The sequence below is a fragment of the Phoxinus phoxinus genome (assembly GCF_949152265.1).
Source record: "Phoxinus phoxinus genome assembly, chromosome: 7".
Classification (NCBI taxonomy): Eukaryota; Metazoa; Chordata; class Actinopteri; order Cypriniformes; family Leuciscidae; genus Phoxinus; species Phoxinus phoxinus.
Window position 1 is genome coordinate 38,883,160 of NC_136882.1, and position 22,685 is coordinate 38,905,844.

General features: G+C 37.4%; 2 protein-coding genes across 33 annotated transcripts in view; both read left to right on the forward strand.

Moving 5' to 3' along the window:
- LOC307002243 (R3H domain-containing protein 1-like) overlaps nucleotides 1–14,622 on the forward strand; it is a 67,721-nt gene extending 53,099 nt beyond the window's left edge. For all 28 annotated transcript variants that reach the window (XM_079619648.1, XM_079619646.1, XM_079619630.1 and 25 more), the window contains 8 exons: nucleotides 293–453; nucleotides 1,235–1,356; nucleotides 4,155–4,258; nucleotides 8,688–8,836; nucleotides 11,584–11,728; nucleotides 12,126–12,220; nucleotides 13,046–13,117; nucleotides 14,288–14,622. In XM_079619648.1, coding sequence (XP_079475774.1) covers nucleotides 293–453; nucleotides 1,235–1,356; nucleotides 4,155–4,258; nucleotides 8,688–8,836; nucleotides 11,584–11,728; nucleotides 12,126–12,220; nucleotides 13,046–13,117; nucleotides 14,288–14,290 — 851 coding nt within the window. In that variant the 3' untranslated portion in view covers nucleotides 14,291–14,622. The remainder of the gene's footprint in view (nucleotides 1–292; nucleotides 454–1,234; nucleotides 1,357–4,154; nucleotides 4,259–8,687; nucleotides 8,837–11,583; nucleotides 11,729–12,125; nucleotides 12,221–13,045; nucleotides 13,118–14,287) is intronic.
- A 5,062-nt stretch (nucleotides 14,623–19,684) lies between these two features.
- The window catches only part of LOC307002245 (serine/threonine-protein kinase Nek5), a 36,804-nt gene continuing 33,803 nt past the window's right edge, over nucleotides 19,685–22,685 (forward strand). For 2 of the 5 annotated variants that reach the window (XM_079619658.1, XM_079619659.1), the window contains exon 1: nucleotides 21,458–21,768. In XM_079619658.1, coding sequence (XP_079475784.1) covers nucleotides 21,646–21,768 — 123 coding nt within the window. In that variant the 5' untranslated portion in view covers nucleotides 21,458–21,645. Of the gene's footprint in view, nucleotides 19,747–20,291; nucleotides 20,478–21,457; nucleotides 21,769–22,685 lie in introns of those variants that run through there. The other 3 variants (XM_079619661.1, XM_079619660.1, XM_079619662.1) reach the window with 3 other exon arrangements.

Below are 22,685 nucleotides of genomic sequence, written 5' to 3' on the forward strand. Positions count from 1 at the left end.
TTAGAATTGAGTGAAATAACAGCAATTTTGGGATTAAAAAGTCAGAATTTAGTGAAATAAACTAGCATGCTTTACCTTGCGAAGAACACAGAGCTGCATTTTATGTATGAAAAGTGCTATACATATAACTAAATAAATAATTTGAAGAAAAAAATCAGATTGTTTATTGTTCATTCGAAAGGATGATTTTGTTTTGTAAGTGGACAGTAAAATGTTAATTCTGCCACTTTCACTGCACGTGTCTGCTATTGAAGCGCCTGCATTGTCCTGTCGTTTCTGTACGTTTCTTCAGGTTACCAAACTGTGATGCCAAATCCGCAGCAGAACTACCAGAACGCCATCCAACCGCTGCAGAACCAGGCGCTGGTCAGCAGCCAACACAACCAACACAGCAATATGGGAAGTCAGATGCAAGGCATGATGGTCCAGTATATGTCCGTGCCATCTTATCAGGTGAGGAACATGTGATGGACTCTCTCAGTCTTTGCGGCTGCTCATTATTATAACACATTAGTGATTATAGAGCGGTCTCATGATGAGAAGTTTAATTTCTGTTGATGAGAATGTACATTAAGACTTTTTTTTTCTTTTTTTCTCATTTGCAATTCAGTTTTAGTGCAATATATTTCTTATAAGTGCAATTAGGGATGCACCGATATAAAAAAAATTGACCGCTACCGATAATTCTTTATATTTGAATACCGATAACCGATATATTGTCCGATAAGTCTTAATATAAATTTTTGAGAGCCTGATTACAAAAACAAGTCTCACCATTAAAAGCTATGTCCCAATTACACAATTATGTTTTTATTATAATTTTTTGTAGTCTATATGACAGACTTATGCTGCACATGCGCTTTACTGTATTTCTATCCTTTTTGAAGTGATTTTAAATCATATTTCAAGTGATTCAAAACCATCATGGTGAACCGTGTGCATCTGAAGTGTCTCCGCTGAAGGAAATAATGCATTATTTATCGGCTTTAAGATATCGGGCAAATTTTCTTATCGGGCCGATAAAATTAAAAACGAACACATATCGGCCGATACCGATATGGTGATCGATATATCGTGCAATATTTAAAACTTTTTTTTGTATTATACGTTTTATATTTATGTTGTATATAACATTGTTTGTGTTGTTGTTTAATCCGGGACTAAGGGAAGCACTTCCTGATTTCGTTATACGCGTTTATAATGATAATAAAGGTAATCTAATCTTGTGTGCCAGGTGTCCTCGGCTGTGCCACAGCAGCCGTATCATCAGCCCGTCGTCAGCCATGCGCCCGGACCTGCGTCCAGCTTTCAGGTCTACTACAGCATCGGACCTCATAACCAACAGAACGCCGTCAGGTACGCACGTCTTGAGACAAATCAGTCAGAAAGGGGAAACTGCTGTGTTCGTTTGCAAAATGAAAAGGACAGTTTATTTGGTTTGCAGATACATTATGATTCATTCAGATTTTTTGAAAATACAGATTTCAGGGTTTAAAATTTGACTTTTTGAACCCGGAAAACCTGTGAAAACAGGCATATTTATAAAGAGGTACCTGAAAAGTGCTTAAATCATTGAACGACAATATATATATATAAAAAAGTGTTATTACCATATTTACTGGACTATAAGTCGCATCAGTCAAAAAAATGCGTCATGAAGAGGAAAAAAACATATAAGTCGCACTGGACTATAAGTTGCATTTATTTAGAAATTTATTTCACAAAATCCAACACCAAGAACAGACATTTAATCTGGAAAGGAAAGTTATTCAACTACACAATAGCACACAGAACAACAGCTGAATAGTGTCCGGCATGTTAGCGTAACACATTAACAGTTATTCAGCTCCAAAATAGCATAAAGAACATATACCTGGGAGGCTGAATAGGCTAAACTAACATTAGCCAGCGAGTCCAACAAGTTACCGGTCAGCAAGTTCACCAAGCTCCCGATCTCATTCCTCAACACTGAATCCATTGAGTTCCTCCTCGGTGTCGCTTCTGAACAACTCCGCTAACTAGAGCGCCCTCTCGCGGCTGTAGACGGTCATGTTTTCTCTTGGTTCATCTCAGTCAGTATGAATTAATTTTGATATATAAGTCGCACCTGACTATAAGTCGCAGGACCAGCCAAACTATGAAAAAAATAGTATACAATATTTTCATGCAAAATTAAAGCTGCAGCTGATCTGATATAGATATATAAAGATATTTCGCATGACTATGAGCGTGATATTGCTCATATAAATATATCCAAATATAAAATACAGCTTTTATTCTTCCGGTCCATCATATATTCATTAAAAAAAATCCGTTTGAATAAGGAAAGCGATAACTTTGTCATAGTATCTTTTCAATGGTTAAAGTTGCCACAGTCCTTTTGTGTATTTTGCACTTATATTTTTTGTATATTCATTAATTACAAATAAAGCACATGATACTGTGATGATACGCCCTGTGTAAAACAGACAAAATAATCAAGTCTCCTTTTATTAATATAGTGCTTTTTACAATACAGATTGTATCAAAGCAGCTTTACAGAGATAACAGAAAAATAATGCAGCAAAGTTTGTTTCTAGAAGAAAACAGTCCAGCTTTAGTAAGTTCAGTATAATTAATGAGTTTGGCGTTAAGCTCTGAAACTGTTGTAATTTTTTATTTTATTTAATGTGTCCACTAATGAATTTTCCTGAGAATAATATATCAGACTCATTTAATCTTCTGCTACGAACCGGGATGAAACTAGACATGAAAAGGCTTTCAGTCGGGAGTAAAATGGCTCTGGCTGTACGGGTTTGTGAGGAAGAGGTCGCTCGCTCGCTTCTGTCGTCTCGTGGGACCTTGACTTTAGTAGGCCACGTTCAAGATGATTTATACGTCCAGAAATGCAGCTGGTCTTAATATAACGCTGTGTCCCGTGAGGAGAGCGATCTCGCGCAGCACATCCTTCATATGAAGCGCTTCACAGATGGTGAACGGGTCCTCACAGCTGCGTCACACGCCTCGTGTCCTTATTAAACCGCTAGAGACGAGCCGGCTCTGTGAATACTGATGATCTGCTCATGAGCCGTGCTGATCTGCCACTCCGCACGTTTATCAGGGGTCGCACTGATCAGAGCTGAACACACACTACCAGTCAATGTATTCTGTAATGCTTTTAAAAGAAGTCTCTTCTACTCACCAAGGCTGCGTTTATTTGATTAAAAATACACACAAAAAACAGTATTGTGGAATATTATTACAATTTAAAACAGCGGTTTTATATGTGAATATATATATATATATATATATATATATATATATATATATATATAAAAGAATATGGTGCAAAAGTTCATTTATTTCAGTAATTCAACTTAAAAGGTGAAACTAATATATTATATAGACTCATTACATGCAAAGTGAGATATTTCAAGCCTTTATTTGTTATAATTGTGGTGATTATGGCTTACAGCTTATGAAAACCTTTTCACAATGTTCACATTTTTCGAGTTTCACCTGTGTGTGTGTGTGTGTGTGTGTATATATATGTATACATAACATCATCATTTATCATATTCCCAATATATTTGAATATTTTGTAACATTATAAATGTCTTTACTGTAACTTTTGATCAATTTAATTCATACCTTGATGAATAAAAGTATTGATTTATTTTATTTATTTCCCTCAAAAAATGTAATGTAAATTCTTACTGACTTTTGAACGGTAGTGTTTAATGCTACAAAATATTTTCATATAAATGCTATTCTTCTGAAATATCTATTCATCAAAGAATCCTGAAATAAAAATGTAAATAACTGTTTTCAACACTGATAATAATCAAATGTTTCTTGAGCATCAATCATCATATTATACTGATTTCTGAAGGATCATGTGACACTGAAGACTGGAGCAATGATGCTGAAAATGCAGCTTTGATCACAGGAATAAATTATACTTTACTATATATTCACATAGAAAACAGTTATTTTAAATTGTCATAATATTTTTTGTATTTTTAATCAAATAAATGCAGCCTTGGTGAGCAGAAGAGACTTCTTTTAAAAACGTAAAAAATCCTACCGATCCCAAACTTTCTACTGGAAGTGTGTGTGACGTGGTTTTGGCACCGTAAACGAGTGTTTGCATGTGTGTGTGTGTGTCTTCGCAGCTCCTCCGTGGGGTTCTTGCCTCCTCCAGGATCTGAACAGATGCCGTACCAGCGCACCTCGCCTCCCTGCGGCTCGCAACAGATTCCCACCCAGCAGTGCTCAGGTACGGACCCGCAGTGACCCAGAAGGCCGTTCGTCCTCGTCCTCTTTGCACTAGAATCAGACAATGATGTTTTCTGAAGGGAAATATTGCTATATGTGACCCTGGACCACAAAACCAGTCTGGAGCCGCACGGGTATATCTGTGGCAATAGCCAACTATACATTGTATGGGTTAAAATTATCCATTTTTCTTTTATGCCAAAAATCATGAGGATATTAAGATCATGTTCCATGAAGATATTTAGTAAATGTCCTACCGTAAATATATAAAACATGTATTTTTGTGAGTGAATGCAGCACAATCGTGAACATAAATGCACAACTTTAAAGGAGATTTTCTCAATGTTTACATTTTTTTGCTCCTCAGATTCCAGATTTTCAATAGTTGTATCTCGACCAAATATTGTCTTATCCTAACAAATGGATCATACATCAATGGAGAGATTATTTATTCAGCTTTCAGATGATACATCTCAATATATAAAAATTTACCCATGTGACTGGTTTTGTGATCCAGGGTCACATATTAGCTACATTTTTAATTCCAATGATTCATTATGCTCAGAGTTCAAATCGATAGCACTTTATATATAATGCATTATAAAAGTATTTTTAATCCATTAATTTAGCCTTGTAATACACCTTATAATGCATTATATACAAAAAATGCATAATTGGTTACAATTACTGGTAACACTTTACAATAAGGTTCATTAGTTAACTACCTTACTTAACATGAATTAAGAATGAACAATACTTCTTCAGAATTTATTCATCTTAGTACATATTAAGTTACATATTTACTAATACGTTATTCAAATCAAAGGTTGTATTTGTTAACATTAGTTAATGCGCTGTGAACTAACATGAACAAACAATGAACAGCTGTATTTTTATTAACTAACACTAAAGATTAATAAATACTGTAACAAATGTATTGCTCATTGTTAGTTCATGTTAGTAAATACATTGATAATGCAATATATATAAAATGGGTTAACATTAGTTAAAGTATTTAGCCTTGTAACACACATTATAATGCATTGTATGATTGAATAGAAGGTATAACGCATTAAATAAAATGACAAACAACTAATTTCAGATATAACAATGAATCTGCAATAATTATACTGCATTTTAACTTTATTTATGAAAAGATATAATGCATCAATGTTTTCCTGCTGATCAGAAATGAGGTAATTTTCATATTCCAACTACACTTGGATAGCTTTCTGCTATCATACTGAGTCAATTATTTCTTGGTTATCATTAATTTTGAGTCATCAAAGCTCAGAAAACACTGCTGGTGTCATGATGACCCATAAAGCAGACGTTTTCTGCTTTATTCTGCTATTTTTAAACCGTGCTAGTTGTGACATCAGTGATCCAGATCCACATTATACCGTCGTTTAGCCTCCCTCATTTTCAGCACAATACAGTCAGACTCGGCTTTTCTTCAAGCCCTGGAGTTAGATTGTGTTTCTCACACAAAGGACGTCTGGAGAACACGAGCGTTCAGCGGCCAGCTTATCATTCAGCGGCTCGTTGTCGTGACCTTCAGCCTCGTGTCATTTCCTTCGAGGCGTAAAGGTGCTAATTGAAATGACACTCTCTGCTCCCAACAATCCCATTATTGAACAGATATGAGCTGGTAATTAAAAAGTAATTCCTGTGCTGCTTTGTTCTGGGTTATGGCTATCTTAAAGAAGGCCTTCACGGCTCCTGTGATTCTCATTTCCAGTTGATGTGTCCTCCATTAATGTGAATGGCTTCTCTGCTCTGATCGCTCTGTGGCGTCTCTCCATCGCTCGTCTTTAATAACTAATTAAAAGAGGAGGCTAGAAGGGCTCCTCAAATGCTCAAATTAGATCCTCTTCTCCTTCACAAGCGTCTTGTGGTTTGATTTGATTGGGGGATTAAGCAGTAAGAGAAAGAATGTCCTTTTAAACCTGTTGTGGCTCTTCTGCAGTGTGTTGAATGGCTCAGTGTCTGGATATCTGGATAGTGTTTTGACTCATCGTGTGTCACTGTTGGAACCACTTAATCAGAAGTTTCTTTGTGAAATTACTAGAGCCGGGAATTTAACGCGTTAATTAAGATTAATTAATTACACAAAAAATAACGCGTACATTTTTTTTTACCGCATTTTAATCGCACTTATTTTTGCACCGCGGAACGTTTCTCACTGGATGAGTTTAGGCGGACCGATTATACTGGAGCACCAATAGCGTTCATAACCGTCTATGTTCATAACTTGATAACTTCAGACAACAACAAACCACAGTGAACATGAACAAAGAAGCTGACGAGACCGATTTGGTCGGCCCCGTGGATGGGACATTTTGTCATAAAAAACGAACGGATGGAAGCGTCGATAAGAGCATGGTTGTGTGCAAGCTGTGCAACAAGGAATTCGGAACGGCTATTGCTAACGTTACACTTAATGGCAAAAATAGCACTGGTCTGCTGGACTTGGTTGAACAAAAATAAACAATATTTTGTTGCTTAAAGCTGCAGTCCGGCACTTTTTTGGGTTTAAAAATATAAAAAAAGACATTTTTGAAAAAAAACGTAACCAGCCAGTGTTCAAATCGATCTGCTTGCCTTACCTCGATTCAAAACGGTAAGCTTGTAATAATGATTTTAATTCCAGTGGTACTGGTGGATTTCCGCGGGAATTTCGAGCATGTCTTTGCGTCATTACGTCACTTCTGTACATATAGAGAAGGAGTCCCCGGCTAGCGTGTGTGGATGATGGTGGAGATTTAGCTTAGCACTTGGTATGGCGGATCCCGAAAGTTTAAAGCGACAATCACCAGTGACAACTGGAGATTCACCAGTTGTAAAACACAAAGACTTCGGACTTCAGAGTGGCTACAGAAAAAATATATTTTTCACGTTTTGACGTGATATAAGCAATCGTTAGATTTAATCAGCATGATATAGCCTACTGCAATGCTTCCCCCCACCCCCCGAATTTGGTCAGAACAAAAGTGAATGTAGTTACTTGTTCAGATGACATTTTCAGATGAAAATTCTAATGTTGACACTTTCAAAAAGTATACTCTGAGATTGCTGATGACAGTACAGTATCCACAGCGACGCGGCAGCGACAGGTTCTCCTCAATACATTGTGTTCATCCCCGCTGTTTCATGCCGATTTACCACCCACGCACAGTTAATAATTCCGCGAATAACTGCAATTGCAGATTTCTAACAGAGATGGCGACAAAGAGGAAAAACGACGGACTGCAGCTTTAAGCTTATGTATTCAGTCATTATTCAATGGTATACTAAAAATCCATGTGAAAAAAATTACTTCTCACTGTTCTCAGGTCAAATATTTATATGCGATTAAAATGCGATTAATTTCGATTGATTACCAAGCCTCTAATTAATTAGATTAATTTTTTTAATCGAGTCCCAGCCCTAGAAATTACATCTGCATATATAATATATCCCCTGAGACGTTGCATGAGGCATCCAATGTCCTGTTGTGAATGAGCTTGCTTGTTAAAAGTAAAATCGAACGTTATATTTACACTTCAGGCTTGATTTTTGTCTGTGGGGAATTGATTTGATGGTTGTGGTTTGCTATTGGTGGATCTCATGTGAGTGACAGGTTGTTGCCCTGCCCTCGTCATCAGAGAAGTGAAGCGTGCAAGTGTGAGTGTGTGCGTTTGAGAGTGTGCGTGCGAGAGTGTGTGCGTGCGAGTGAGTGTGTGCGTTTGAGAGTGTGCGAGTGAGTGTGTGTGTGCGAGAGTGTGTGTGCGAGAGTGTGTGCGTGCGAGAGTGCACGAGTGAGTGTGTGCGTTTAAGAGTGTGCGTGCGAGTGAGTGCGTGCGAGTGAGTGTGTGCGTTTGAGTGTGCGTGCGAGTGAGAGTGCGTGCGAGAGTGTGTGTGCGAGAGTGAGTGTGTGCGTGCGAGAGTGCACACGAGTGAGTGTGTGCGTTTGAGAGTGTGCGAGTGAGTGTGTGCGTGCGTGCGAGTGAGTGCGTGCGAGAGTGTGTGTGCGAGAGTGTGTGCGTGCGAGATTGCACACGAGTGAGTGTGTGCGTTTGAGAGTGTGCGTGCGAGAGTGTGTGCGTGCGAGTGAGTGCTTGTGCGTGAGAGTGCGTGCGAGTGTGTGTGCGCACGCGAGTGTGTGTGTGCGAGTGTGTGTGCGAGCCAGTGTGTGCGAGCGAGTGTGCGCGAGTGAGTGCGCAAGTGAGTGTGCGCGAGTGAGTGAGTGTGCGAGAGAGTGTGTGAGTGACTGAGTGTGTGAGTGTTCTCTGCAAAAATGTTAAAATGCAGAAAGCGTTGTGTGATGGTAGGGTTAGTGTAAGGGGACAGAAATATACAGTTTGTACAGTATAAAAAACATTATATCCATTGAGAGTCCCTATAAAACATGAAAACCCAACGTGTGTGGTGTGTGTGTGTGTGTACAGGTGCTCCGCCCCCATCAGGTGGTATGGTGATGATGCACCTGGCGTTACCTGCGTCTCAGCAGCTTCAGTCACATTCCCCCCCGCAGTGGAAACACAACAAATACTACGAGCACAAGCCCAGCGAGATCTGCTGCCTGGACACGTCACGAGTAAGAACACACTCCAACATCAGAAATACACATGACTTTTACAATTTAAAACAATTGGACTGCAGTAAGTGTCAGTAAATGTGTTTTATTCATCGCTTTATTTTGTGCATTTCAAGTACATAATGCTGGTGCCTCCAAGTCCTTCTGGGAAATTTGTATTTGCTAGTTGGGAAGTCGTAATTACGATGTCGTGTGTGTTTAGATCACTTTGGTCGGGGCAAGATAGCGATGCACCTTTTCTACAATATTTTTTTTAAACTATACTTCAAAAGGATTAATAAAGTATGCGTATCAGGTGTTTTTTGTTTTTGTTCAATTTATGTAGGTGCTGTAAATCCAATCTCATCTCTATATTCTTTCGTAATTGAACAACACTGATATTTTGTGCATGTTTTATTGTAAATGTGAAAAAATGATTTCGTTCATTTCAACAAATTTGTCATCAATACAGAAGCCGCATCTGTTGTATTAAAAAAACTCAGAATCTCTTACGAATTTGTGCTTGTGTTCATATGCTCTCAACCTGTAAATATGAACTTTCCGACATGATTTGAACGCACCATACGAGTGTTTCACATCCTTGAGGTCCTTGCACACAGAGTCAGAATTTTTCGTATGCGTTTTTTCGTATTCGTCACACAAAAATTCGTCACGCGCAGAAACTTTAGATTCGCGAAACAATAGAAAATTGAGTTTTCATGCAGTGAGGATGATTTTGTTGTCCTCTCTCTTCTTAAAAAGAGAAAAAGAAAGCGGAATCAAGGACGAGGAGCTGCGGGATTATCCCGAGCGATTCAAAGTTTACTTCAGGATGTCAGAGGCTCAGTTTGATGCTTTGCTAGCGTAGCGATACTGGAGCCACATATTAAAAACAAGACCACCAATTTCCGTGAACCAATTGATCCTGAACAGGTCTGGATTTTGGCGTTCACTTGTACGGTGGCTCTGAATTGTCAAAACACCTCTCAAAATGCTTGCTACGGATGCGAAAATAAGAAAATCGAGCTTGATCAGAATTTTATCATGACGAACGAAATTTTCAGAAGCAGTGTGTAAACGTGATTGGTCGTATTTATTTTTTAACGTGCACAAATTTCACATGCAAATTTCAGACTCGGGGCCCTATTTTAACGATCTGAAACACAAGTAACTTTGTGGGCGGATCTCGACGCAAATCTAAAATGTGTTTGTCTGAAGTCGCTTCATTATTCATAGGTGTGGTTTGGGCGTAACGTGAAATAAACCAATCAGAGCGTCCTCTCACATTCCCTTTAAGAGCCGGTGCGCTTGTTCCATGGCGGATTGCTATTATAACGGCGGGTTTGCCAGCGCACGCAATTTACATGATGGTAACGGTGATTTCTCGCGTGATGTCTTCAGAATTTAGTTTCCTGGTTCTTGACGTATAACCCACTGTGTCAGATGTCCTTATATACCGATGTGTCTCGCCACTATTGATCAAACAGGTTTGATCCATCATTACTACAATTAGCCTGAATAATTTGGGTAAATGTGTAATCTAGATTTATGTCTATCTTTTCACATCTTCATGGACACAACAATGATTTCCCTCGTGTGGTAATATTGTTCCTTGTAATAATGTATGATTTGCAAAAATATGAACTGCTGTGTCTGTGTAGATGAGAGAAGCAAAGTGTGTGTGTTGTGCACACGCTACATTATGGCCAAGCATGCGCTCTTAAAATAGCATCTGAATAACGAGCCACTGACTTTAGACTCGGTTTCTCCTGGTCAGTGGAGGAATTGTTTTCTGAAACTGCAAAATATCACCAGGGAACGTTTGCGCCGGAACACGCTCCTCTTTTCACTGAACCGCTGTCTATGGAGGGGAACGTCCGCTGTGTGTCGGGTGCAAAGTATGAATGATACATGCGTCCAGTACAAAGTCAATTGCGCTGGGTGCAAAATAGGGCCCTCGGTGTGCAAGGACCTTTACTCTCTGAAATCATTTGTTTGTTTCTGTGACGACACTCTTAAAGGAACACTCACTTTTTTGGGGGAAATAGGCTCATTTCCCAGCTCCCCTAGAGTTAAGCAGTTTTACCGTATTCGAATCCATTCAGCCGATCTCCGGGTCTGGCGGTAGCACTTTTAGCATAGCTTAGCATAGATCATTGAATCTGATTCGACAGTTAGCATCTCTCTCAAAAAAATGACCAGAGTTTTTTTTGCCGTACAGCAGCGCAATGATTTTACAAACTTAGTGCCGGTCACGTTGGAAGTTACCGAGCTAGGGACTATTTTCAGGCGCTGCCTAGAAAATCACAACTTTTCATTTTCTGTCGGTCTTAATACACGATGTAACTACAGAAAAGTTCAGTTCTAAATGGGTAAAATATCGAAACTCTTTGGTAATTTTTTTGAGAGAGATGCTAACGGTCTAATCAGATTCAATGATCTATGCTAAGCTATGCTAAAAGTGCTACCGCCAGACCCGGAGATCGGCTGAATGTATTCGAATACGGTAAAACTGTTTAACTCTCGGGGAACTGGAAAATGAGCCTATTTCCAAAAAAAGTGGAGTGATCCTTTAATGGCAAAATAGATCCATGTGCAGATTTGACAACAAAATCACTTTAACGCACCTTTTTGAGAAATGAGATCCGACAGGACTGTTAATAAAATATAGTTGTTTAATGGGAGCTTGTAAAATCTGTTCACATCTTTGTTGATTCCTTCATATCATGAATGCAGCTTCATGTCGATGTTTAACCGTGTGTGTGCAGAACAGTCCTCAGATCTGCAGCCCGTCCCCCTCGCCGGCCCAGTCGCCCACACCAACACACCTCACTAATGTAAAGAACATCCGGCCAGGCATTAACACCCTTCCCATCATGCCTCCCTTCTCCAGACCCTTCGTTTCAGGTCAAGGTGAGTCCTCTCGTCCTGTCTGGTGTTTATTAAGGGGACGTTTACACGACAACGACTGTCAAAACGATCCTCATTCACACTGATCCACAAAAACAACTAAAAACGCTGTATTCTGCTGCCAGGCCAGTAGATGGCGATGAAACGCGTAGACTGAACACGTAATACGTCATCATGACGTCATCATTTTCATTGCGTTTTTTGTTCTTTACAGGGAAACCGTTTTCAAAATATTGCATTTTCAGGCACCCAAAAGCGCCGTTGTCGTGTAAACGAACGGCTAAAACGCATTAAAAGTTTTACGTTTTTAGTTGAAAAGTGTGTCGTGTAAACAGCCACTAAAGCATTGAAGTCGTGGTGAGGTTCATCAGGTGTGTGTGTGTGTGTGTATGTGTGTCAGGTGACATTCGCTATCCTCTTCTGGGACACACGCTCCAGTACGGCCCTCAGATTCGCCCTCCGTTACTTCATGCCCCGCCCATGATGTCCAGTCAGGTCAGACCACCAATCACATTTCAGATCACACACATGTGACCCTGGAGCACAAACCCAGTCTGGAGCCGCACGGGTATATCTGTGGCAATAGCCAACTATACATTGTATGGGTCAAAATTATCCATTTTTCTTTTATGCCAAAAATCATTATGATATTAAGATCATGTTCCATGAAGATATTTAGTAAATTTCCTACCATAAATATATAAAACATGTATTTTTGTGAGTGAATGCAGCACAATCGTGAACATAAATGCACAACTTTAAAGGAGATTTTCTCAAAGTTTACATTTTTTTGCTCCTCAGATTCCAGATTTTCAATAGTTGTGTCTCGACCAAATATTGTCCTATCCTAACAAACCACACATCACTGGAGAGATTATTTATTCAGCTTTCAGATTATGTATAAATCTCAATTTTAAAAAATTGACCCATGTGACTGGTTTTGTGGTCCAGGGTCACAAGCTTTACAGTGAATACTGATTATCCACATTAAACAACATCACATGTGTCACTTCAGTTTCTATTATGGGGTATTTTTAAGTATTAATGTGACTTTTTTGCATATTCGCAAGCTTTACAGTAAATCCTGATTATTATTATTTACCAACATCCCATGTGTCATTTCAGTTTCTATTATTGGACATTTTTAAAATGGCAACTATGAATTTTTCCTGCAGAAAACAAATCTCAACTCTCATCTCTAGTCATATTTGTGACCATAATTCGTGCAAATAAAAAATCTAGCTGCCTTTGCCCCTGAGCACTGAGGATGTGACAGAAAGTGTGTGTTTGTTAAATTAATTTGGTTCCTCTTCTGTTTAGGCTCCTGTAGGGATTCGACACGCTGGTCGGGGGAGGAAGCCTCACAGGAAAGCGCTTTCTACAGATCTCAGTGTAGGTGACCCTACAAGTGCGAATAAAACATAAAAATATGATAAATAATTGTATTTATTTATTTAAATATTTTAAATATGAGGGATGAACAAGTCACTAAACTTGGTTAAGGTATTTATTTGACAAGGTTAGTTGGCAAACTATAGAAACTTATAGATAAAATAAGTTTATTCTCATAAATTCTCATAATAATATTGAGAATTAGCTTCGGCTAAAATGTTGTAGTATGTAACATGAGCTTATGTAACACACTTGTCCCTATTCAAATAAACTAAAAATAGATAAAATAAATTAATACTTTTTTTTTATTCATCAAAGAAATTGATCAAAAGTGACAGTTAAGACATTTCTAATGTTAGAAAAATATTATATTTCAAATAAATGTAATATAACTTTCTATTAAAAATTATAAAAAATTATAATAGATATTTTTTTAACATCAAATCATCATATTACACTGATTTCTGAAGGATCATGTGACACTGAAGACTGGAGTAATGATGCTGAAAATTCAGCTTTGATCACAGGAATAAATTACATTTTTAAATATTTTAAAATAGAAAACAGTTATTTCAAATTGTAATAATATTTCACAATATTGCTGTTTTGTTTGTGTATTTTTAATCAAATAAATGCAGCCCTGGTGAGCATAAGAGACTTCTTTTAAATACATAAAAAATCTTACCGATCCCAAACTTTTGAACGGCAGTGTATATAATGTCGTAAATATATATATATATGTCTCATATGTCATAGAAGTGTAATTAAACCATACAAATATGAGGAAAATCATTTTTATTTTTTAAATATGAGGGAAGTCACTAAACTATATTACATTGTTGTCATATATATATATATATAGTCAGCTACTACTTTTTTACCTTTAACATTTACCTTTTGTTGCTCCATGTTGTTATTGTTGTACAAACCTCAGACTGATAAAATGAAGCATGTCTCCCACAGATGATGCAACAAAAAGTAAAAGTAGATGACAATGAATGTGTCTTGCACCGCAGGACTGTGTACTCTTCAGTGTGTGTGTTGAGTTTGTTCTGATGATGCAACCAGAACTAAAACACTAGCTGAAGTAGATGATTATGAATGTGTCTTTGACACTAGCATCTTCAGTATGTGTTTTGAGTGTTTTGTGACCGTCCGTGTCTCCTCCAGTGATCGGTCATGTGACGAGGAGCTTCAGTCGTGTGGATTTGACCCCGCCGTGACCTCCTGCTTCAGACTCGCCCAGCTAATAACACTGACACAGGCTGTGATGCCTTCACCCTTCCACACGAGGGCGCTCTGACTGACGGTGGGTGTTTCAACTCCTGCCATTTGAAAAAGGAAACAATCCGAACTGAACGTGTTCTGCTCTCTCATTGGGCGATTGACTGGAACATATCAAAATGCAGCCGGAACTGTGTTGTTCTTTATTTTTTTATCTGCGTTTATTGGTTTGTTTTTGTTTTTTATTTGAATATTCTAGTATTAAAACACACCAGATTGGACTTTTTTTGGATTGATTTTCAGTTCTTTGTATGTGTTCACCAGCCATCGGCTCTCAGCGTGTGCCTTCAGACAAAAGTCCCACACACACACACAACCTGCTTTTGTGTACATCACTTATGAAGTAGCCGTGTCATTCAGTTTCCTCTGAATTCTGGGAATAGACGCCAGTACGAGCGACTGCATTGTTGTACATTTCCCTCGGTTTTTTTTATTTAAGAAGTTTAAAACAAATCATCAGCAAATCACATTTTTTTAATAAGTTTAACAGTTGTGTTTCACAAACGGCCTTTAATATATTCTTACTGGGGAAAATAAAAAAAAAGGGAAAAACGACAAAAAGTGCACATTTATACAAACTCAGTATATTTATATATATATATATATATACAGGTGAAACTGGAAACATTTGAATATGGTGCAAAAGTTCATTTATTTCAGTAATTCAACTTAAAAGGTGAAACTAATATATTATATAGACTCATTACATGCAAAGTGAGATATTTCAAGCCTTTATGCGTTATAATTTGTGATGATTATAGCTTTACAGCTTAAGAAAACCTTTTGAATTTGGGGTTTTCATAAGCTGTAAGCCATAATCATCAAAATTAAAATGCATAAAGGCTTGAAATATCTCACTTTGCATGTAATGAGTCTATATAATATATTAGTTTCACCTTTTAAGTTGAATTACTGAAATAAATGAACTTTTGCACCATATTCTCATTTTTCCAGTTTCACCTGTAAATATATATAGACAGAAATTTTATTTTTGGTCTGAAAGGCTGTTAAATTTTTACTGACAAGTCGATTTTTATTTTAGTTTGAGAACCAATAAATGTTTACACCAAATGATCTCTTTTCTCAAACACTGACGTCCTTTGCCATGAATCAGTTTGTCGTTTTTATACATGTAGAAATGCCCCGGCTCTCTGTCATTTATCCAGATTTATTGCTCGGTAAGAAGCCGATGGTTGGAGGCGTGGGCTTTATGAAGCGTCGTTCGGTTCGCGCCGATCCCAGTCGATGGACGGCGTCGTTCATCTCAATTCTGCTTTTATTGGGTCATTTGTCTACTACATTAACCTGCCGCTCACCTCATCTGTCCACACGCCCCACAGTTCATCCAGATCTTTCTCTGCATTTTCCTCCAATAACGTCAAAGTAATTTGCAGAAAGAAAAATCCCCACACCTGCCAGTGTCCTTATTAAGCCCGAGGGAACAAGAAGTGCTGGAATCTATAACGGACGGCTTTATCCTCATATGAACAACGCTCTTTTCTGTCCGGTACGCGTGTGTGTGTGTGTGCCAAATGGCTCAGTGCCGGCGAGATTATTAACGTGTAATTAAATCAACATCTGGAGAGCTCAGCCGTGTGAGGATATATAACGGCACAATCTCGCTCGGCTTTGAGCTTCTGTTTATTCAGCAGTAATTGATGTCTTTATCAGAGAGCCTCCAGTTTCATCATCCGGTCCCGGTTCATTCCTCTACTGGGAAACGTGTGCAATAATGCAGCGTTCTTATATGAAAACATTGAAGTCAGAGAGATTGTGCTTCAGAAAGACATGGCTAAAGGACACTGAAAACAACTGACCAGAATCATATAATGGATCTTTTCACACACTTTCTTTCCATAAGTTTAATTTTTTTTGCACTTTTGTGACCATTGGTTCCAAAATCTGGAATCTGAGGGTGTAAAAAAATCTAAACATTGAGAAAATCTCCTTTAAAGTTGTGCATTTATGTTTGTGCTGCATTCACTCACAAAAATACATGTTTTATATATTTACGGTAGGAAATTTACTAAATATCTTCATGGAATATGATCTTTAATTAATATCCTAATGATTTTTGTAGAAAAATACAGAAAAATGTATAATTTTGACCCATGCAATGTATTGTTGGCTATTGCCACAGACATAGCCGTGCGGCTCCAGACTGGGTTTGGTCACATGTCTTATTTTAACCTTAGCATTGAAGTGCACAGAACTGGGTCACGCTGCTGTGTTTCTAACGCAACGGCTGACGGCAAATTTGTCATTTTTCTTCAGACGAACATAATCAATCTCTCAATATTTTTTGCCTCTTTAGGAAAGTCATAGAAACGCTTTTACATTTTTGCTATTGAGCTAAAATAATATTTGCTGTCATCTCCCGTTCACCAAGTTTGCCCAACTATGACGACGACTTCTGAGAATCTCAGAAATGTGAAAAGGGTTAATGATGCGCAAAACTGGAATTGCATAAAATCAAAGAACAAGAAGTTTAAGGGTGAATTAGACATTTGTTTGGATCTAGTGCAAACACTGCAGACTTGATGCATGTATTCTGAGTAAAAACACTTATATTTCATAAGTTATAGTAGTTTGACCAAACGGATCATTTTTTTAAAGGCTATAAACTGTGTGAAATAGATTTTAGAAAACGTATGTTTTTTCCAGGGTCTCTGCGGGTCTTAAAAAGTCTTGATTTGCCCTTACACGAGTTAAAAAGGTCTTGAAAAGTCTTGATTTGCCCGTACACGACTTAAAAAGGTCTTTAAAAGTCTTGATTTGCCCTTACACGAGTTAAAAAGGTCTTGAAAAGTCTTGATTTGCCCTTACACAAGTTAAAAAGGTCTTTAAAAGTCTTGATTTGCCCTTACACAAGTTAAAAAGGTCTTGAAAAGTCTTGATTTGCCCGTACACGACTTAAAAAGGTCTTTAAAAGTCTTGATTTGCCCTTACACGAGTTAAAAAGGTCTTGAAAAGTCTTGATTTGCCCTTACACAAGTTAAAAAGGTCTTTAAAAGTCTTGATTTGCCCTTACACGAGTTAAAAAGGTCTTGAAAAGTCTTGATTTGCCCGTACACGACTTAAAAAGGTCTTTAAAAGTCTTGATTTGCCCTTACACGAGTTAAAAAGGTCTTGAAAAGTCTTGATTTGCCCTTACACAAGTTAAAAAGGTCTTTAAAAGTCTTGATTTGCCCTTACACAAGTTAAAAAGGTCTTTAAAAGTCTTGATTTGCCCTTACACAAGTTAAAAGGTCTTAAAAAGTCTTGATTTGCCACACGAGTTAAAAAGGTCTTGAAAAGTCTTGATTTGCCCTTACACAAGTTAAAAGGTCTTAAAAAGTCTTGATTTGCCCTTACACGAGTTAAAAAGGTCTTAAAAAGTCTTGATTTGCCCTTACACGAGTTAAAAGGTCTTAAAAAGTCTTGATTTGCCCTTACACGAGTTAAAAAGGTCTTGAAAAGTCTTGATTTGCCCTTACACGAGTTAAAACGTCTTAAAAAGTCTTGATTTGCCCTTACACGAGTTAAAAGGTCTTAAAAAGTCTTGATTTGCCCTTACACGAGTTAAAAAGGTCTTAAAAAGTCTTGATTTGCCCTTACACAAGTTAAAAGGTCTTAAAAAGTCTTGATTTGCCCTTACACGAGTTAAAAGGTCTTAAAAAGTCTTGATTTGCCCTTACACGAGTTAAAAAGGTCTTAAAAAGTCTTGATTTGCCCTTACACGAGTTAAAAAGGTCTTAAAGTCTTGATTTGCCCTTACACGAGTTAAAAGGTCTTAAAAAGTCTTGATTTGCCCTTACACGAGTTAAAAAGGTCTTAAAAAGTCTTGATTTGCCCTTACACGAGTTAAAAAGGTCTTGAAAAGTCTTGATTTGCCCTTACACGAGTTAAAAAGGTCTTGAAAAGTCTTGATTTGCCCTTACACGAGTTAAAAGGTCTTAAAAAGTCTTGATTTGCCCTTACACGAGTTAAAAGGTCTTGAAAAGTCTTGATTTGCCCTTACACGAGTTTAAAAGGTCTTAAAAAGTCTTGATTTGCCCGTACACGAGTTAAAAAGGTCTTAAGTCTTGATTTGCCCGTACACGAGTTAAAAAGGTCTTGAAAAGTCTTGATTTGCCCTTACACGAGTTAAAAAGGTCTTGAAAAGTCTTGATTTGCCCTTACACGAGTTAAAAGCTCTTAAAAAGTCTTGATTTGCCCGTACACGAGTTAAAAAGGTCTTGAAAAGTCTTGATTTGCCCGTACACGAGTTAAAAAGGTCTTGAAAAGTCTTGATTTGCCCTTTACATGAGTTAAAAAGGTCTTAAAAAGTCTTGATTTGCCCTTGCGTGAGTTAAAAAGGTCTTAAAAAGTCTTGATTTCCTCTTACACGAGTTAAAAAGGTCTTAAAAAGTCTTGATTTCCTCTTACACGAGTTAAAAGGTCTTAAAAAGTCTTGATTTGCCCTTACACGAGTTAAAAAGGTCTTGAAAAGTCTTGATTTGCCCTTACACGAGTTAAAAGGTCTTAAAAAGTCTTGATTTGCCCATGCGTGAGTTAAAAAGGTCTTAAAAAGTCTTGATTTCCTCTTACACGAGTTAAAAAGGTCTTTAAAAGTCTTGATTTCCTCTTACATGAGTTAAAAAGGTCTTGAAAAGTCTTGATTTACCCTTACATATAATATCTGTCTCAATGAGTTTTGAAAGCAGACATTTGTTCTGGTTTTAATCATAAACTCACTTCTTGATCAATTTCACAGAAAACAAGACATCATATTTTATGTCATATTGTATCTCCAGTAAATACATTTTGATTGAAGAATCTTTAGACATTTGCACTGGAAAACAAGACAAAACTACAGAGAAAGAACATCTAACAAAACATTGTTTTTTTTGTTGTTAAATAAAAAAAAAATTTCTCCCTAGACTTTTGCATTTAGAGAACACTTTGATTGATTTCCCTTCAATATATTCCTTAAATTGGCTTTACTTGGTCTTAAAAAGATCTATAAAAAGTCCTCATGTGGTGAAAATCCAGTTTTTAATGTTGTTTGTGTCTATGTGGTGTTTTTAATCTGCTTTACGACAAACCATGTGTAAGTTCATAAGTGGACAGCATTGCTGAGTATTTTCTGCTTAAAACTGCAGTGAACCAAAGACAGTCTCAAAAACACGGTTTGAAATCGCTGGTGTTTCTGACGTCACACACTACCTTGTAACCAATCAGATCAACGTGTGATCGTCAACCAGTGGATCTCTGAGTGAGTGGAGGCGGGGCTCATTTGCATATTCATATAGGCGGACTATAGGCGGATCTTCACACAACCCGCAGAAACCCTGTTTTCAGATGAGTGAACGGATGAACTCCAGGTATTGTAGACCTCACTTCATATTAAAACACACTTGAGTTTGGTGCTTTTCCATGTTTTAGTCAACTGATTACCGACTTGTGTTCTGGTAACGGTGTAAAATGACAGAATGAACATTTAAGACATGAAATGTTAAATTCCAGTCAACAGAACTAGAGGGCCTGAAAACAACAACCTCAGCCTTTTTATTTTTGCTCAACTGGAGAATATAATTCACAGCCCAGCTGATCAACTTAAACTAAAGCAACATAAAGCAGATTAATGAGCGTTATGATCACTAGTTGGGACATATAATATGAGAGTCATTCAACCATTCACCAGGTCTCTCTCTCTCTCACACACACACACACACGATCAGAAACTTGGTTGTTCAGGATTGTGTCTGAAATAAACTCCTATACCCTTATCTAGGGCACTATTTGAGGACACAGCCATTTGTAGTGGTGTTCAAAACCATAGGGGACATAATCAAGTGCACATGTTCAATCCCATAATGCACCTCAATAACAATATGAGCGTTTTCAATTTGATTCTATTTTTATAGCGCTATTAACATCATGTATTCAGTTAAGCAGACGCAGGGAACATGTTTAATCAGCAATTGCAACTTTGGCTCGTAATGATTACAATATAAGGATGATGATTGTTTTGAATGGCGACCCAAGTTGACGTTATCTGAATTCTTCGGCCTGAAAACATCGCAAAGGCTGGATCTTCATGGCACTGGATGAAGTAGGTACTCCTCATTGTCCTCATTTTCATACAAACAGTCATTTAGTATTAGTGGAGTAATCTAAGGAATGGGGAACCAGGGATTTGGGATACAGCCTAACGTTTCTTCAGGACACTAATGTTAGTCTGCAGCGCCATCTTGTGTCGTCGTCAGGACCGCGAGTCTTCACATAATAACTGCCATAAAGTCACAATGACTTTTTTTTTATAAACGATTAACATTTATCCCAAAAATACATGTTCCCACGCAATGTTCAAAAATAAATAAAATTGGTCTGTTTTAATTTCATGGTGACTTCGAGTACAAAAGACATACAGTAGATCGATAAAGAAAAGTGTCAAATATGAGGCTCAGGTTTTGTCTTTTTTTTCTTTCATAACATTTTAACGTTTTACATTCTATAACGCTTTAAATAGTATATGTTTTCAAAGCAGCTTCAAGATTATTGCTTTATTTTGTGTATTCCACACGTTCTGGGAAGGTTCTCTTTATGTTATCAAATATAAAACCTAAAAATAACCTGTAAGGAACGCTCTGGGAAGGTTCACTTAATATTATAAATTAAAATGTAAGAATAACCTACAAGGAAAGTTCTGGGAAGGTTCTCTATAAAAAGATAACCTACAGAGGTTCCCCAAAAAACCATATGGGAACGTTAGGGGAACGTTCTGTGTTTGCTGGCTAACTGCTACTTTTTTATAACAATTCTGACTCTCCTCTCACAATTGAGAGTTTATATCCACTGATCTATATAAATTATTTACATAGATAGATAAATATATAGATATATTCATTTATATAGACCAGTCAAATGTTTATACTTGAATGAATGTAAAGAATCGATGGCGCTAGATAGCCCAGAATGCTTCACTCTCTGCCCTGTCAGACGCGATCCTTGCGAATAGTTTTAATTTCACGAAATCAATTTAATTTGTAAGGAACTGATCCTGTTCACACACAAGAGCCGAGCACACTTTTGATGCCCTTCGTTTGTGTTTTGGTGAGAATATTTTAAACACGGACGGATTCCTGTCAGTAACTCTGCGGAGTGACGCTGTTGTTGACGCGTTGCTATGGTGACGCGGCGCTCATATTCACGCGGTTGCTGCAGAACCGGCTGCAGATCACAATCATCATCATCAATCATCATCATAATCCTCGGGGTTTATGGATCATTATGAGGTTATTCGACAGGTCGGTCAAGGCGCGTTCGGGAGCGCGCTTCTGGTCAAACACCGACACGGTGACGATGAGCTGCTATACGTCATCAAAGAGATTCACCTGAGACAGGTAACGTTAAAGTTAGACCCGATCCTTCAGTCAGAGACACTTCTGACTGCTGGACAATAAAGAAAATCATAATTTGTGACTGTGTGTGCTTGAGATTTTCTGTAAAGCTGCTTCGAAACTAACGTTATGTACAAATAAACTTGTATTGAATCCGATCATGACCGATTCTTCGACATTAATGGATTTTTTTCAGATTTTGGAGACAAAGTTTGACGTTTGATTAATTGCTTTTGTCACTTTGCTCAAATTAATGCATAAAAGTTGGGAACATAGGGAAACATATTTAGATATAAGTTTAGTATGCAGGATGATGATGCATCAGACAAAATGAGTTATTAAGGAAATAAATAAACATTTGCTCATTTAGTTGTTATAAAGAAAAATGTCAAATACTGGATTAGCTTTTACACACATTTCAGACGTCTTCACTGTCTTTAAAATTTAATCTAACTCTAAATACTGAATAATAAGCCAATTAATTACAGTAATTATCACAATTAAAAATAATAACACTACTAGTAACAATTCTGGATGGCTCATCTTACCCCACATTGTTTAATTTGAGCTTTTTACTTCAAAATAAAAACTATAACTTTTACTCAAGATCTAAAAACATTAATATGTTCTCAAATCCCTCATTAACAAATAGACACACAAAACTTTGACATTCAACATAATACAATGTCATAAAACTATTTTCCAGAGTCACAAAATTAGATCGATTAGCCCACTAAAGCTGTGTCAGACTGATCCACTGGCTGTGGATATTCAGAGGAAATTACACAATTAAAATAGAATTAAATTAAATTCTGAATTAAGTTGTTCAAATGGATTTATGGGATCTGGGGATAGAGAACAGGAGTATGTGTGTGTGTGTGTGTGTCTCTCTCTCTGTCTGTCTGTCTGTCTGTGTCTCT